The 17,814-nt window shown below is 48.4% G+C and overlaps 1 protein-coding gene across 2 annotated transcripts in view; it reads right to left on the minus strand.

Annotated features, from left to right (window-relative positions):
• SETD2 (SET domain containing 2, histone lysine methyltransferase) overlaps positions 1-17,814 on the minus strand; it is a 55,080-nt gene that overhangs the window by 29,803 nt on the left and 7,463 nt on the right. For both annotated transcript variants that reach the window (XR_015774529.1, XM_014260700.2), the window contains exons 2-6: positions 12,954-12,969; positions 4,786-9,188; positions 3,718-3,849; positions 2,785-2,913; positions 1,273-1,396 (exon numbers count right to left, since the gene is read on the minus strand). Coding sequence is in view for 1 of the 2 variants with exons in the window: in XM_014260700.2 (XP_014116175.2) it covers positions 1,273-1,396; positions 2,785-2,913; positions 3,718-3,849; positions 4,786-9,188; positions 12,954-12,969 (4,804 nt within the window). In the remaining variant the exon portion in view is untranslated. The remainder of the gene's footprint in view (positions 1-1,272; positions 1,397-2,784; positions 2,914-3,717; positions 3,850-4,785; positions 9,189-12,953; positions 12,970-17,814) is intronic.

Genomic DNA, 17,814 nt, shown 5'->3' on the forward strand with positions numbered 1-17,814 from the left:
ATTTTTCTCTCACATGCCTCATATTCCAATGGGGTTGAAGAAAAAATTAATTAAAATAATTAAAATAATAAATAAATAATAAAAATAAATAATAATAAATAAATAATAAAAATAAATTAAAATATTTTTTAAAAGGAAAATCATACAAATAAAAATATAAAATTATATTTATACATTAATATATATTATATAGCATATAGTGTATATTATATATAATATTATAATATTAAAATTATATAATAAAATATTAAAATAATAATATATAATAGTGTGTTATTAAATAATAATATAGATATAATATAAAATAATAAAATAATATATTAAGGTATTAAAATAATTATAATATAGTATATATTATACATAGCATATAATAGATATAATATATATTGTATTATATATTATATGCATATAATATATACCATATATATAATATATACTATACATATTATATAATATAATGTATGTCTATATTTTATATATAATATATAATAATATATATTATAATATATAGTTTATATAATTGTAATTTATATAATTTATTTATATATTAATTATGTATTCTAAATTATTTTTAAAAGGAAACAAAAACTCCTTTCATAACTGGAAATGCTCCTTTGTGACACTTAAAACCACACAACAATCCCAGAAATCCTTATTTTAGGAGGAAAAACACGCAGGAAAAACCACTCAAGAGTATTTTTAGCTCCTTTTCTCTCAAGTTCCCCAGACCCAAAAAGCCCTGACAGGAGAGACAAGGAGAATAAAAGATGGAATTTCTATTTATCCCCTTTGCTCTCAGGCAGAGGGAACAGCTCCACGTCCCACAGAGCCATAAATAATTAAGCAAATCCCAAAGAGAAATATTCCAGTGGCAATCCTGCACGGAGGGACTCGGCCAGCTTAAAATATCCCAATTCCACGGAGTTCCATGTGAAAGGAAATGTGGATTTTTGGTGCATTTGGGCACCGAGAAAGGGCGAGTTTGGCTTGGAGCATCTTCCCAAGCTTCTCTGCCATGGATGTCCACCCATGGAATGATGAGCCACGCTCCATCTTTTCCTTTGGAAAGACACTTTCCCCTCCCTAAAGACACCGGGATACATTTAAGCTGCCAGGATTTTCTTGGAACCGAGCAATGGGTTCAAAAAAATCCCAAGGGTAGAAGTTTCCTTTCCTCAGGAAAACGTTCCAAATGGATTCAGGATGTTGTCAAGGAGCACACAGATAAATCCAGCCTTTCCCAAAGGCCATCCCAGCAATCCCAGTGCTCACCTCATCATTCTTCAGGGCCATGAAATAATAGTGGATGTTCTTGTTCCGGGCATATTCCTTCACCCGAGCCTTGAATTCCTTGTGATCCAGCACTTCCCCGCAGTATTCCAAGACAAAAGTGTTGCTGCAAGAGGGAAAAATATCAATTTCCTGAGGAAAAAAACCACCAAGGATGGAGACAAAATAATCCCTGAGCAGGTGGATTCGCCGAACGCAACTCCCAGCCCGGCCGTGCTGCTGGGGGAGAAATAATGACGTGATTTAATCTCAGGGAATTCTGATGGATTTGGGATTTTATGCTGGGAATTTGGGATTTTATGGGAAGGTGGCAGAAGGATGAAGCTCCCCTTGGAGCAGGGTTTGTTCTGAATATTCGATATATTCACAGAATTATGGGGTGGCTTGGGCTGGATGGGAATTTTGGGATTGTCCCATTCCATGGGCAGGGACACCTCCCACTATCCCAGGCTGCTCCAAGCCCTGTCCAACCCAGCCATGGGCACTCCCAGGGATCCAGGGGCAGCCACAGCTGCTCTGGGCAGCTGGGCCAGGCCTGGAAAAACTCTTTTCAGGAGGAATTTTCCCAATATCCAACCTGAACCTTCCCTGGTGCTAATTGAGGCCATTCCCTCTCCTCCTGTCCCTGTTCCCTTGGGCAGAGCCCGACCCCCCTGACTCTTCCCTCCTGCCAGGGAATTCCAGAGAGGGAAAAGATCCCTCCGGATCCTCCTTTGCTCCAGGCTGAGCCCCTTTCCCATCTCCCTCAGGAATTCTCCAGCCCCTTTCCCATCTCCCTCAGGAATTCTCCAGCCCCTTTCCAGCTCCCTCAGGAATTCTCCAGCCCCTTTCCAGCTCCCTCAGGAATTCTCCAGCCCCTTCCCAGCTCCCTCAGGAATTCTCCAGCCCCTTCCCAGCTCCCTCAGGAATTCTCCAGCCCCTTCCCAGCTCCCTCAGGAATTCTCCAGCCCCTTCCCAGCTCCATTCCCTTCCCTGGACTCGCTCCAGGATGTTCCCTTCTCCCAAAAAACCTCCTCTTGGTCTCCCCATCCCAATCCTCCCTTGTGCCGCAGATTTCAGCGTCCTCGCTGCTCTCTCCTTTCCTGGCCTCACCTAAACCAGCACTTGGAATCACAATCCTGAATTAACAGGATCCCCTCAGGATCTTCCTGCTGCCCAAAGAGGAGGAGGACTCAGGAGGAGAAGTTTTGTGGAGATGGGAAGAGAAAAATGGACACAACCAGAGCGAAGCAGGGACAGAGAAAGAGGAGGCAGATTCATCCCAAGAATAAACCATGGAAAGGCTGCTGGGAAAGCAGGAAGAGCAAAACCAGAGCGGGAGATCAAAGAATTGATGGACAGATGGCAAAGAGGAAAAGGGACAAGGACGAGCTGGGAGAACCCTGATCTCCTTTTCCCTTCATTATTCCCTTTATTCCATAATTTCCTTCATTTCCCTTTATTCCTCCTGGAATAAAGGAGCAGGAAGAGGCTGTGGGAAGAGGGAAGGCTTACGATGGCAGGTCCTTGGCAGCTCTGAGCCCCCAGCCCTTCTTCTCAGTCAGGATCACCTCCACATCCGCGTGCTGCTTCTTCTGGAAGCGCCGGTTGGAGCAGTAGTCACCGTTCGGACACCGGGAAGAGCTGAGGGAAGGGAAGGGAAGGGAGAAAATCAATTCCCAGCAGGAAAACGGCTCCAATGGAAAGGGCTGAGATGGGAAATAAATCCCAAATAATCGTCATGAATTCCGTGTGAAACCTTCAGATGTGGTTGGCTATAAAAAGCACAAGCACGGGACTGCCAACGTGCAAATGCAGATTGTTTATTTCTGGAAAGATAAAACCATTTGGAATGCTGATCCTGCTGTATTTCTGTATCAGAAATCCCATGGGGAGAACTGGGCTCTTCTCCCTTTGTTCTGGGGGTTGTTCCTTCAAGATATTCCCTGCCCTAGGTCTGGCCTAGGAGAGAGAAGCAAAAATTGGGATTCTGCCAGGTAATTCCTCCACAATTCCTTCCACAGTCCTTGTGCTGGGGGGGAACCCCAGCAAACACCCTGTCCCTGCCTGCAGCTCCCATGGAACAGCAAACCTCTTCCAGAGGGAGAAGGAGACACCAGCCAGGGGCTGGAGAGGCTCTGGGGAAAGGAGATCCGGGAGGGCTGATCTCCTGCAGACCATCCAAAGGGTTAAATCATGGAATCATGGAATGGTTTGGGTGGGAAGGGACCTTGAGGATCATCTCATTCCACTCCTTTGCCACGGGCAGGGACACTTCCCACTATCCCAGGCTGCTCCAAGCCCCATCCAAACCCTCCCAGGGATGGAGTTACTGCTGGCAGCTCCCAAGGTCACTCCGGGCCAGCACAAACACTTCCCTGCCACCTGCCAGGAATTCCCAGGTTATTTGAGGGATTCCCCGGACACTTCCAGGCCGATCCCACTCACCACTCGATCATGAGCAGGCGATTGAGACAATCCTCTCCGCAGGCCACCTCGCCCTGCGCCCGCTCCTCCTTGGACAGCGGGGGACACTCGCACAGCATCCGCTTGATATCCCGGTGGGATTTGTTCTTCTTCCTGGGAAAATCAAGGCATGGAAATACAGGTGAGACAGCAGCCAGGTGGAGAAATTCCTCCTCAGTCCTTACCAGTGGTTTTTGGGAAAAAAAAGGAAGATAAATTTCTGGACATATGGATGGATAACCCTGGGATAACCACCAGGAGGGACGGGAATAACCAAGGACGCTTGGCTCGGTGATGACTTTATCATGACAAAAGGTGATTTCTTAATGAGAATTCCCAGGATATTTGCCTGTTTTTCCTTTCTCCTCCCTGTCTCTGTTTATTTGGACATCCTTATTTTAATAAGGCAAATTGGGAGGTTTGGTTACTTCAGCCTCTGCTTTGCTGTCAGGCGAGAGGATGAAGAAGAGGAGAAAATCAGAGTTAAGACAAGAAGCAGGGCATCCACTAATTCATATTTTAACTTCCATGAAGGATTTGGGGAATGCTCTGGAGCATGGATCCAACAAGGCAAAAAACCCAAAAGAAAAAAAATCAAATTATGGCTATTAGAGCTAAAAAAGCTCCTCTGAGATTATAACAAAGACATGGAAATAACCAAAACCTCTGGAAAAGCATCTTGTTTGTCCAAAAGCTTTCCCACACCCGGACAGAATTCCCTGCGCCAATGGAAAGGGAGCGAGCTGGCATTTGGGGACACTAAACAGGCAGGATCTGGAAAAGCTATAAAAAAGGTCATAAATAAATCAACCTTTCCCTCTGATGCTCCCATTTTCCAACTCTTTTCAGCACTTGGGAACGTCTGGGCCAAACTGGGGGATTCTCTTTAGGAGAAGAGAGCCCGGGAGTGGCTTTGCCAAATGTTGGGAATGCAACATCCCTTCCCCTCCCTCCAAAGGATGTGGATTTGCCCATAAAAACCCAACCCCAAATGGAAGCCAAATCCCAAACTTGCTCCAGGAATTGAAACCAGGATAAAGCAGCAGTTACCTCTCTGTCAAGTAGACGTTCTCCTCGATGAGGTCGAAGTAACAGGGCATCTTCCCCTGCTTGGCAAACTCCTTCCAGCGCTGGGGGTCCCTGAAGTCGTCCATGATGCACAACCTGCCCACCATGGAGGAATCCTGCGGCGCCGCCTCCGCCTGCTCCCCCTCCAGCTTCGCCTTCCTCTTCTCCCCGGAGTCCCCGTCGCTCTCCGAGTCGCTCTCCAACTCCGGCCGCCTTTTTTTTGGTGGGCCCCGTTCTTTCACGTCATTTTTTTCCAAGGTTTTCACCTCCTCCTTCTTCTCCCCGCCCGGCACCGGCTCCTTGGTGGAATTGCTGCTGATCTCGTGTGCCTGCACCGAGCCTTTTTCCTTCTGCCCGGGCATCTGGGATTTTCCAGAGGGGCTGGGAAAGCGGGGCTTGCAGTCTTCATCCCAACGCTCATCCTCTTCATACTCCTCGTGGTCTTCCGTGAGGGAATCCGGCACCTGCCCTTGGATGCGTTCGTAGCTGCCCACGGAGGCTCTGCTGTCTGCCCTCGCATCCCAGTAACCGTTGCCTTGCCAGTAGCTCTGGGAGCTGGGATAGGCTCCGGAGCCCGGCGGGTAAACGTAGCCCGAGTACATCCCGAAGCTGCTGTCCGGCTGCTGGTAGGTGCTGCTGGGCTTCTCCTGCTGGGAAAAGTCCCAGCCCACAACCCCCGTGTCCTCCGGGGCACGGAAACCATCCAGCCTGGAGTAGTCTCCGAGGCCGGACTGGTTCAGCCCGCCCTGCCCTTGCCGACTGTCGGGCTTGGAAGAGCTCGTCTGGTGTCGGGATGTGTCGATGCTCTCCAAACTCTCCGGGACGCAGAAGGGCTGCTCCTCCGGCCGGCCCACGGGCCTTCCCACGGCCGCCGCGTCCGGCAGCGCCGTCCTCTCCTCCGCGCCGCCTTTGCCGTGGCAATCGGCCGTCAGGTCCGCCTGGCTCGTGCTGTCCACGCCGTCGCTCTGGGCCTGGCACGGATCCGCCCGCAGCTCCTCCAGCTCCTTCCTGCTCAGCTCCGTGGAGGTTGCCGGGCTCTTCTCCATCCCTCTGGGAGAGCACCTGCTTTCCACCTGGGCACCACCTTTACTCCCCGTATTTTCTGACCTCTCCTCGTAGCAGGGCCTGCTGGGCTCGGGCCGCTCATCGTCCCAGTGGTCGGAGAAGCGCCGGCTGCTCCGGGAGGAGCCCGGGCTGTTCTCCTCCGTGGCAATTGTGGAGTTCTTGGGAACCACCACAACCGACTGGAGCCTCTTCCGTGGCGTCCCATCATCGGAATCCGAGTCCTCCGTCTCGCTCTCCTCGCTGCCCCCCTCGCTGTCGCTGTCCCCCGTGTCGGAATACTCGTCGTGGCCGGCGGGAATGAATTCCGAGGCGTTGCCGCTGCTGTCGCACGTTGGGGCTTGGCTCACCATCTCCACGTCCTCTGCAGTGACGATGACGTCGGAGGAGGGATACAAAGCGTCTGGAAAAGCCGAGGCCACCAAGGGCTCGTTTCCCTCGTCCCTCTCGGCCGATACTCCGGGACACTGAACCCTCAGCTCATCCAGCTCGGCTCCCTCGGTGGAAACGGCGCCTTCTTCCACAACCTCTCTGCCACGGCGCTCCAGCGGCACTTCCGAATAGTAGGAATGTTCGTTCTGCAACAACAATTTGCCTTTTGCTGAGCCAAGATCGACGTGCTGAACGTCCGACTCCAGCATCTCCTCGGCTTCCGAATGCTGCAGCGGCTCCTGGCACACACCCGGCGGGGGCACGTCCCATTTGGAAGAGACGCTTTCCTCCGGCACGGGATGATCCAACTGGAGCCTCTGGGAACAGCCATCCTGGGAGGAATCCCTGCTCGAGCTTTCCACTGCCAGGCTGATTTTATGGGAAGGATGGCCATGCTCATCCTCGCCGGCGGACTTGGAATGGGAATCCTCCGTGCTCTCATAGTCGCACGTCACCGTCTGCGGCTCCACCTGCACGTCCAGGAAAGTCTCGGACGTCACTTTCAAATCCGCAGGTTCCGCTTCTATTTCTACTTCCGAGTGGTACAAACCAGGGGTGGCATCGTCAGAAATGTAGCAAAAAACAGGTTCTTTGGTTTTGTCACACAGAGTCACCTCCTCATCCGACTTCTTAAGGACAGCTTGAGTGGGATCTACATTCACGACAGGGAGAGGGGCGGCTTCCTCCGGCGGCTGCGGAGCCTCCGCTTCCTGGAACAGGCTGTTGCACTCGCTGGACTGGACCCGGGAACCATCGGGCTCTTGCTCTTGGGACACATCCGTGCTCTCAAACCCATTGGATGGCAACGGATACGACGGGCTCATCTTGACGGCCGGTGACGCTTCCGACCGGCCCGGGCCATGGTCAGAGGACGCGGCGACATCCTCTGCTCTGGAGGCACTGGAAGTTGCCAGACCCTCATCCTGACCCTCCGGGGAGCCGTTCACACTTGATTCTGTGGGGAAACACGTTCTTAAGGGATCGTGCTTTGCCTTCAAGAATGTTTCTTGCTCCTTAACACTGTCGTGGCCTTCGTTTGCTGCAAGTTCCTCGGATTTTGAGTTCGCCAAAGCCGCCTTGGACTCGTCGGCCTTCAGCAGAGCGGGAGAATCGTTGAACTGATTTAACGGAGAAAGTGTCTTTTCCCTTTCCAACTTTTTCACACTGGACACCCTGATCTCATTGTTCTTTACACAAGAGGTCTCTAAATCTAGAGAATTAGACTTGGACTTGATTTCTTCGATCGATTCTGTACAACAGAAAGAACTCTTAAATTTATCAGGCTTTGGTGCGGGGGCCTTGGAAGGGGTGGATTTATAGCGGGAGGAATTCACATTACTGTCGGGCTTGGAATGGGATGTCCCCTTCCGATAGCCCAGTTCATCGAGGGGAGAGCACCTTTTGGATACTTCACTTTCGGAAGTCCTTTTGGAATCTCGATCCGCTTTCGAAGACGACCTCCCCCGCCTGTCCACGTCAGCGTGAGACGACTCCGCTTTGCTGTCCCTGTCCGACTTGGAGTAGGAGGATCTCGAGTCTCTGTAGGAGGAGGAGGAATGGGAGGACGTACGCCTGGAATCGCTGGACCTGGAATGTGTCCTCCTGTACTCATCCTCCGAGTCTGAGCTCTCACGCGCACGGCTGTCCGCGTACGACCGGGAATACCGCGACCGTTCCCGGTACGGCGAGCTCCGGTGGTACCGGCGGTCGGAGTCGTAGTAATGCGAGCGCTCCGACCTCGAGTAGGAGGAGCTGGTTCGGGAGCTGCGATCGGAGCGGGAACGGGAATGGGACCGGCTCCGCCTCCTCTCTCTGTCCGAGCGGGAGCGGGAGGACGAGTACCGCGAGTCTCTCTCTGATTTGGAATAGCTCGAGTACTTCTCATCCCTGTCCGACCTGGAGCGCGACGAGGACTTGCCCAGGTCATCGCCCCGGAGGGACGTGGAGCTCCGTCTGGGATCTCTCTCCTTTTCTGTGCTGGAGATCTTCTGCTCGTGCGACCGCTGGCTGGAGGAGGTCCTCACGGAATCCTCGTCGGACTCCGAGCCCTGCAGCGCGCCGTCCGACTGCGAGAACTTCCTCTTGGCCCCCTGCCTCCGGGAGCACGCGGGAGCACCCTTGGAGCCGTCGGAAACCTCATCCTCCTTCCCAATATGGGAATCCTCCTTCGGCGGGGTTACCTCCGTCCGCTCGGGCGCGGTTTGAGCCACGCGTTCCTCCGAGCAGCGCGGCGCCAGATCCCGCTTGGCGTCCGGCTCCGAGGCCTCCCTGGGCAGCGCGTGGCTCGGCTCCCTCGGCACGGGAGCTTCGGCTTCGCCGGGCGGTGACAGCAGCAGCGCCGGCATCGGCGTCACCGGTGGCGGCGGCGGCGGGGCCGTGGCTCCGGGAACCGGCATCGGTGACGCCGGCGGGGGCGGCGGGGGCGGGGGAGGCGGCGGCGTCGGGGGAAAATCCACAGCCAAGGCCACCGGTTCTGTTAGCGGCACTGGGAGCGGTGCCGCCGGAGGCGGGGGCGGCTTCGCCGTGACGTTCAGTAAATGTTTTTTAAAATGAATCTTCCCCAATTCTACCTTCGGTTTTGGAGGTGAAGATTCCTCGGCTGAACTGGCAGCGTCCCCCAGGTCCAGTTTATTTTTGGGGTTAAAATCAGCCAGAAGGGGAACCGCTGGAGGGGTGGGAGTTTCATTTTGTTTCTCGTTTCCCAGAGCAGCCAGGAATCGATTGGGTAAAGTTTTCTTGGTTAAACTAATGCTGAAAGACACTTTTTGTCTTCCCTGCTCCTCAAGGTTAACCTTGGTTTTGGTGCCTTTGGGCAAAAAGCGGCTCGAGGCGACGCCTTTGAACACGGGACCTTTGATAAAACCAGCTCTCGGCACCGCTTCAGGTTTGCCCTGTGGAAAAAAAAGAAGATGTGGTTGGAGGAATTGGATTTTGAGGGGTTTGAACTCAGTTCTGCAGCATTTTCTTTCACCTGGTGAATTTTTCATGATGAGAAAAGAGAAATGTATACCCTGGGTCTGTCTTCTTTGCCCAGCTCTGTCCTGAAAAAATCAATTCCTCAGACTTCTCCAGCTTGAAACTAAGCCTCCTCTGAGGTTTGGCCTGAGGCTTTTTATCTGACTTACTGATGACCAAGCTCAAAGTCCTTCTATCATTCAATTCTTATTTTTTTAAAAAGAGAGTTCAGCTTCTAGAGTTGAGGGCAAAACTCTGCTTTTTATGCTCTTTCTGTGGTCCCAGGCTAAAAAAGTTCCTGAGTTTTAAGCTTAAGGTGTTTTTGTTTTCATTTGCCTCCAGCTGGACGCAGCCTTCCAGTACTGCAGAAGCTCCAGGGAGAGCTCAGAGCCCCTTGCAGGGCCTGAAGGGGCTCCAGGAGAGCTGGAGAGGGACTGGGGACAAGGGATGGAGGGACAGGACACAGGGAATGGCTCCCACTGCTTGGATGGGATATTGGGAAGGAATTCCTGGCTGGGATGGAATTCCCAGAGCAGCTGGGGCTGCCCCTGGATCCCTGGCAGTGCCCAAGACCAGGCTGGATGGGGTTTGGAGCAGCCTGGGACAACGGGAGGTGTCCCTGCCATGGCAGGGGTGGCACTGGATGTTCCTGAAGGTCCTTTCCCACCTAAACCATTCTGGAATTTGATTCCAGCACAAACCAGACCAACAGCACTTACAGTAGGAATTGAAACCCCATCCTTTCCCACCTCCCCCAACAGCCTTCTCCCGGGCATCAGTAATTCCTGCAAGTTCCCAGGCGCCGGCCTAGACCAGTATTAATTAACAACTCCCCAAGAATTCCCATCAGGACCCAGCGGTGAGCGATGACTCCGTCACCTCTGGATCAACCGACTTTTCCAAGCTCCATGTGCTTCCCACCAGGAGGTTCTGGTCCAGGAGTTCACCCAGCACCTTCCAAGCCCAAGTCCAGGAATTTTCAGAGCCCACAGCACCCTGCATTCACCCATTTCTCCCTCTGTTTTAAATCTTAGAGCTCATCTGTGTCCCAGGAATAAAACCCTGGAGAAGGTAAAGTGGGAAAAAGGGCTTTGTCGTCAACAGTCCCTACTTCCTAAAATCCAAACTGCATCAGAATCGTGGAATTCCAGAATGGTTTGGGTTGAAGGGACCCTCAGGATTATCCCATTCCACCCCTGCCATGTTCAGGGACACCTCCCACCATCCCAGGCTGCTCCAAGCCCTGTCCAACCTGGCCTTGGGCACTTCCAGGGATCCAGGGGCAGCCACAGCTGCTCTGGGAATTCCATTTTGTGTGTTAACCTTAATTCCACTGGAAAGAGTCGTATCCAAATTGTCCAGAGCCGGGTTCTGCTGCCGTAGCTCTTTTGGCAGCAGCAGCAGTTTCCTGCAGCCCCCTGTGAATTATTAAGGATTTTGTTATCCTTTAACTCATGGAAAACAAGGTGGAGCTGCCCAGGCTTGAGGCACCGCAGTAAATGATTAAATGAGACATTGGTGGACTGGAAATCCCGGGGTTTTTTGCACCCTGGGACATCACATATCCCAAAAAGTCCTCCTTTTCAACACTTTGGGGGTTTTATTGTCAGGGCCTTTTAATGGTCATTCCATGACCTGTCCTGGTGACCCAACCCAGCACCACTCTGGATCTGCAGCAGCAAATTCCCTTCACTGTGGGAAAACTGGGAGCAAAATCCAAAAGAATTTCCTTGAAATCCGTGTTTTTTATGAGTAGACATTTCAGGGACGGTTTTAAAGGAGTTTCATGGCTAAAAGGGCACCCAAAACATTGACTTTGGGAAAAAGGAGCATCTCCAGCTCTGAAATGGGCTCCTCTCACCAGAACCACCTCCACAAAGTCCTGCTGAAAATGCCATCCCTGTTTTCCAGAGAATCCACACAAGCGATCCCGGGAATAAACCACAAGTTTATATCAATTAATTCATGGAAGAATGAAGGACAAAATGAACACTGCTGAGACCAGGAGTTCAGCCTACTGAAAAGTGAGGGGAGAACATTTTGGGGAATTCCTGGATCAGTTATTATCCTTACAACCAGAAATTCCCATTTTTTCTTTACTCCAATCTGGGAAGACAGAAGCGAGCAGGTTCCTCCCCAACCGTACCCTGAAAGACCCAAATTCTTATCAGGGATAGGATTCTTTAATCACATCAATTATAAATAATAAATTAATAAATGTATATCAATTACTAATAATAAATTAATAAATGCATAGGTAAAAATACTGGAAATTCAGGGAAGCGGCATTTCGGAGTTTTCCTTCTCGCTAAAATTTTGGTGCCATTATTTTAAGTGTCAAAAATAAAAAAAAAACTTGTGTTTGATCAAAATCCTTCTCATTTCAAGCACAACAGCTTTGAAAGAATGGGAATAAGGGGGTTTGGATATATCCTCCTCTTCCCAAAAATTGCTGCCACATTTCCATTCCTCCCCTTCCCACAGCCAATCCAGCAGAGCTGACACATTCCAGGATATTTTCCCTCATGTGTTCACCCCTTCCAGGGATTTTTTTCCTTAAAATACAATTTCCAGAATTTGAACTTGGAAAATCTCCTAGCTGGGAATTACTGGAAAAGCTCTCCAGGAGAAGAGGAATTTTCCTTCTCCTCATGTTTTACAGAAAGGGAACATTACCCAAAATGGAGAAAAAAGCACATCCAAAATGATTAACAGCTCTCATTCCAAAGGCATGAGATTAAAATCTATCCCAGGCCTCCAAGTTTTCTCTTTTCTCAATAAATTCATTGAGTCACAGGCAGCAAAACTCATTATTTTTACAAATTAAGTCTTTAAATAATCAGCACCAACCCACACCGAGCTGTGCCATCACCTCCCGTGTGCTTGTGGCACGAGTGGTACTGGAATTACTGCCCTTCCTCCCCAAATTTAATGGGAATTATTGCCCCTCATTCCCAAATTTAATGGGAATTATTGTCCCCAATTCCCAAATTTAATGGGAATTATTGTCCCCCATTCCCAAATTTAATGGGAATTACTGTCCCCCATTCCCAAATTTGAGTTATTGCCCCTCATTCCCAAATTTAATGAAAATTATTGCCCCTCATTCCCAAATTTAATGGGAATTATTGTCCCCCATTCCCAAATTTAATGGGAATTATTGCCCCTCATTCCCAAATTTAATGGGAATTATTGCCTTTCCTTTCAAAATTTAATAAAAATTATTGCCCCTCATTCCCAAATTTAACAGGGATTATTTCCCCTTATTCCCAAATTTAACAGGGATTATTTCCCCTTATTCCCAAATTTTATGGGAATTATTGCCTTTCCTTTCAAAATTTAATGGGAATTATCACCCTTCCTTCCCAAATTTTATGGGAATTATTGCCTTTCCTTTCAAAATTTAATAAAAAATATTGCCCCTCATTCCCAAATTTAACAGGGATTATTGCCCCATATTCCCAAATTTTATGGGAATTATTGCCCTTCCTTCCCAAATTTTATGAGAATTATTGCACTTCCTTCCCAAATTTTATGGAATTATTGCCCTTTCTTCCCTAAAGTAGCCAGAGGAATCCCAGAAAAGCATCCACTTGCTTTATCCAGCCCCTCAGCGGCTCCGGATTCATGGAATTTCTCAGCCAAACCAACCCAGCCGGGCTCACAGGAGAGACGGGAATGTCGGAATTTCTTTTACTCACCTCATTTTCTTCTTCTCTATTGCGATCCAGCCGGGGAAACATGGAAAAAAAAAAACAGGGAAAGGAGGTGTGAACACCAGGAAGGAGCAGGAAATGTAACAGAGGCCATCTGGATTTGGAATGGGATTGGACTCGGAGTCGGGGCGGCACCCGGACACAAACCCAGCTCCGAGGAGAGCCCAGCACAGCTGGGAGGCTCCAAAATTCCCTGGAAAACCCCACGTGGATTAGGACAGAGCAAACCTTTTTGGAGAGAACTGGTTTGGTGTTGATTCCAGTTATTCCTGCGGGAATAAAACCCACCAAAAAACGTGGTTGGAAAAGGTGGATTTGGGATTCTTTCCATTCGAATACTTCCCTCAATAACTGAAAGTTTCTGCCTCTTGAGACAGGAATAAAAGATTTTAACGAAGGTCTGAGCGCTGTGCACCTGCCCTGGCTAATTTGCATAATTAATCCCTATTTTGGCAGCTTGAAAATGGATTAATTAGGATCATTCTCCTTCTGAGCCAACCCAGAAAGTTGGGTTTTCCCAACTTTCCACTCAATTTCTCTGCTCCGATCCCACAGCGAAGTTGTTTCTCCCCAGGGAAGGAGAAGGAACAGGAACACAACTCCCTCTCCTCGCTCAATTCCTTGGACAGTGCCAGGGAATTCCTGGGTCCTACCACCACACCTGAGCCAACACTCATCCCAGAGATCCCAAAATCCCTCTCCAGCGCTCCCCGACACAGCTCAGAGCCGGAATATTCCTACATTTCATCGGCTTTGTGCTGACAAAGCCAAAGATTTCCACCTCAAGCATCAGCTCCATGAGAAATATCCAGTTCCGGAAGAAAAAGTCCAAAGTTTCGTTACGGAGCGAGCCGGACGCGGTGACGGCACAAGGACCCCCCGCGTTCCCACGGATCGGCGAGCGGGAGCTGGGATCAAAGGGATGTGCTGGGAAGAACATCCCACAAATTCCCCACAGGAATATTCTCCTGCCTTTCCAGAGGCTCCCATCCAATTGATCCCACGGAATTGACCCAACGGCTTCAATTCCATCCAGGAAACCCCAAGGCGGGAATTCCGACCTGCGGATGGGATCTCACGGGGCCAGGCGAGCCAGGAATTCCAAATCCCGCGGATCCGGCAGCGCTTTGGCTGGAATTCAGGCCTAAAAGGAGCTTTCAATTTCAGGATCAGCAGGAGTTTGGGAATTTCAGGAAGCGTCACGTGGTTCCCGGGGCTGGGTTTGAGGTTCTGTGGGGTCAGCGCTCCACAAAAAGCTGGAATTTGATGATTTAAGGGTCTTTCCCAACCTCAGTGGTTCCAGGAGGATTTTCCAGCCTTCCTAAGCAGAGGCAGCAGAGAATTAGGACCACCAGATGGAAGCTGAGGGTTCCAAAGAACTCTCTTTATCCACAAAAATTCCATCTTTAATCAGCTAGGAGAAAGGTAATTAAATTTCCTATTTATAATTAATAACAAGGATAATTAATGACAAGGAGAAAAGAGAGTTGGGATCGTTCAAATCCCAGAAAAATCAGCAGGAAAAGGAGAGGAATCAGGTGATCCCCATCCCTGGAAGGGTTTGAAGGTGTCCCTGGCTGGGAGAGGATGATCCCATTCCAACCCAATCCATTTGGGATTCTGGGATTCCATCCATTAAAATAAAAGGTGTTGACCTTCCTCAAAGCAGGATTATGGATCCCATTTCCTTCCCAGCCTCTTCCTTCTCCCCAAACCAAAAAAAAAATTCCCATAAAAATAGAATTCCAAAATTAGGGAATGTGCTGCCGTTCCCTCAGGAACCTCGTGCCAAATTCCTCCCACGCCAAGATGGAGTTACATAAAATCCCCCTGCTCCAACCTCTGATCCATCCCAATATTCCAGGGATTTTCCAGCACTTTTCCAGCTCCACGGGTCTGGAGCAATTCCCTCCGCTGCACTTTGCTCCCTGCAGGCACCAAAAATCAACCTGGGATGAAAATGAACGTGGAATTCCTGAACTTTTGGGGCTCCTTCCTGGGAAAATCAGGAGAAAAGGGTCGGTAAAATCCAAATTATTCAAGCTGAACACCCTGAGGAGCGCGAAGGAAATTGTAGAAATTAACCTAAAAAACCACAAATTCAAGCAAAGAACAAAAAAACAACCTCAGCACCTTTGATCTTTGACCTGTTTCCAGCTGCTCAGTGCCTTCCTTTTGTCCAAAAAACAAAAATCCAACACAAATTAAATTCCAGGAAAAGATTTTTTAAGGCTACGGATCTCTAAATTTATATCAAATATCAAATTTATATCAAAATTCTTTACATGGGCCACATATCTATCATTTTTTTTATATATATGGAGCCACATTTCAACCAAAATTCTTTATTTGAGGCCACGTTTTGATCAAAATTCCCTATGTGGAGCCAGATTTTGACCAAAATTCCTTCTCTGGAGCCGTATTTTGACTAAAAAATTTATATATTTTACCTTTATCAGCTTCTTTCCTGATGGAAACATCCCAATTTTTTCACGGGAATGGTGATAAAAAAGTAAAATTGGTGAGAAATTTGTGATAAAAAATAAAAAAAAAAAAAAAAAATGGTGATAAAGTACAATTGGTGATAAAGTAAAATTTTAATTCCAGGGTTCAGCAGCTCCAGCGTTTCTTGGTGCTTCACCAGGTTGAGCTGAAGGAGTTTTTTCTCAAGTGCAAGCCACACAAGAATTGGAATTTTATCCTGCTTTTCCTTATGCAAAAGGAGCCCCAAAAATGCCCTCAGGCTTCTAAAGTGTAAAAGACAAAACTTGAGGAGCCTCATCTCCCTTAAATCCTGAGGTTTTGCTCTTTTCTTCCCTTTAAAAGAGGAAAATCAGGAAGCCTGGAGCTTTTTTTATCTAAGTCTCAGCAGCCAGAGCTGAAAAGGGCCATTCCCAGCAGGAATTCAGCTCAGGAATTCCCAGGGATCCATCTCAAAGCCACCTCCATGTGCAAAGAAAGGGAAGAAAATGCAAAAGCTCAGCTCAGGAAATCGGGATTTAACCTGTTTTGTTTAGGCTGGCTCAGCCAAAAATATCCTGGATGCAGCTGGAATTCCGTGGATCATCACCCTCATCCGCCAGGAAGGCAACAAAACAAACCAATTTGGGGTGGAATATTTGGAATTCCAGCAGGATCCTGAAGCCCAGAAGGAATTATCCGTTATTATCCATTATTATCCATTATTATCCATTTTTTCCTGGATGCTGATGGAGAGCTGCATCCGTGGGTTCCTGCTGGGAATGCAAATCCCTGGAAACTGGGGAGGAAATTCCAATTCTGCTGCTCTCCTTAATTCCAGAATTCCAGGGATATTAAAGCTCATCCCATTCCCAGCCCTGCCCTGAGCACCTTCCGCTATCCCAGGTTGTTCCCAGCCCTTGGACACTTCCAGGGATGGAACATCCAGAGTTTTTCCCTCACTCCCCTCACAGCCAGATCCCAAATTTCCCCTCAATTCCCATCCTCCAGACCGCAGGATTTGCCGGAACACCCCCAGGCCTGAAGGGCCTTTGCTCCCACATTTATGAATCCTTAAAGTGGGATAAATACCAAGGAAAAAAGTGCAGCTGTTCCTGTGTTTCATGGAATATTCATGGAGAAATTTCATGGAATACTGGGAGGAATTCCTGGGAATTCTTTTGTGCAGGTTTTTAATATCCTGACGTGTCCCCGCTCCCAAAAACACCACAGTGCAAATGGAGAATGGACAAGCAGGAAAAGAGTTGGGAAGTTAACAGGGAATCCTGCTCCTTCCCAAAAAAAAACATGGAAATGCATGTGGAGAGGGAAAATCCCTGGGAAAAATCTTATTTAACCAGGAGCTGGAATCCAAGCTGGAATCCAAGCTGGAAAATGAGGTCAGGGTGATGCAGCACATCCCCAAATCCAGCTCTCCTACTTCCCAAAATCCCCATTTCCATCCCAAAATCCCCATTTCCATCCCAAAATCCCCATTTCCATCCCAAAATCCCCATTTCCATCCCCATTTCCATCCCAAAATTCCCATTTCCATCCCAAAATCCCCATTTCCAACATTCCCACCCAGGGTTTGGAGCTGGAAGTTTGGAGCAAGGGAAGTGAATCCGTTTCTGCTGGAATAGGAAAGAGGAGGGAGGATTGGATATTCCAGGGAAAAGGAGACAAATGTGTTGAAAATAGGGATTTATCCTTTCATTCATAAAAATGAGGAGGAGCTGAGTGACTTAATTTATTAATTATTAATCATATTAATTATTATAATATTACCTTATTAATTATTGATAATTACTTAATTATTCCACAATTTATCTCTTGAATTTTAGAGAAGTCAAGATGTGCTCCAGGAAAAAGATCCAGTAAAGAAACAAATATCTAAAATTTCTCTGCTCCTTCCTCCAGCTGCCTGAGAATTCCCAAAGTCCCCCCAGTTCCTGCTTTTCCCTAAGGAAAAAATTCCACCTGAAATCCTGACAGGAATCAAGAAATTCCACCTGAAATCCTGTCAGGAATCAAGAAATTCCACCTGAAATCCAATACAGGAATCAAAGGAAGAAATTCCTCCTGAAATTCTGACAGGAATCAAGAAATTCCTCCTAAAATCCTGACAGGAATCAAGAAATTCCACCTGAAATCCTGACAGGAATCAAGAAAATAGAAGCACAAATCCCCACTGGAATTTAAAGCTCTTGGAAAACTTTTCCCTCCTCCTCCTCCTCTGGGAGCAGGGAAGGAGATTCCAGCAGCACCTTCCCATAAATCCATGGAATTTAGCATGGGATGTAATCCCTGCCTCAAATCCCTCCTCGGGCACAAAGAGCAATCCAAGGAAAAATCTCACAGGGAAAAGAGAACTGGAACTGCCTGA

This window comes from Pseudopodoces humilis, chromosome 1, assembly GCF_049639895.1.
Source record: "Pseudopodoces humilis isolate 2021_Gansu_Grassland_sample_001 chromosome 1, ASM4963989v1, whole genome shotgun sequence".
In the NCBI taxonomy this organism is placed as follows: domain Eukaryota; kingdom Metazoa; phylum Chordata; class Aves; order Passeriformes; family Paridae; genus Pseudopodoces; species Pseudopodoces humilis.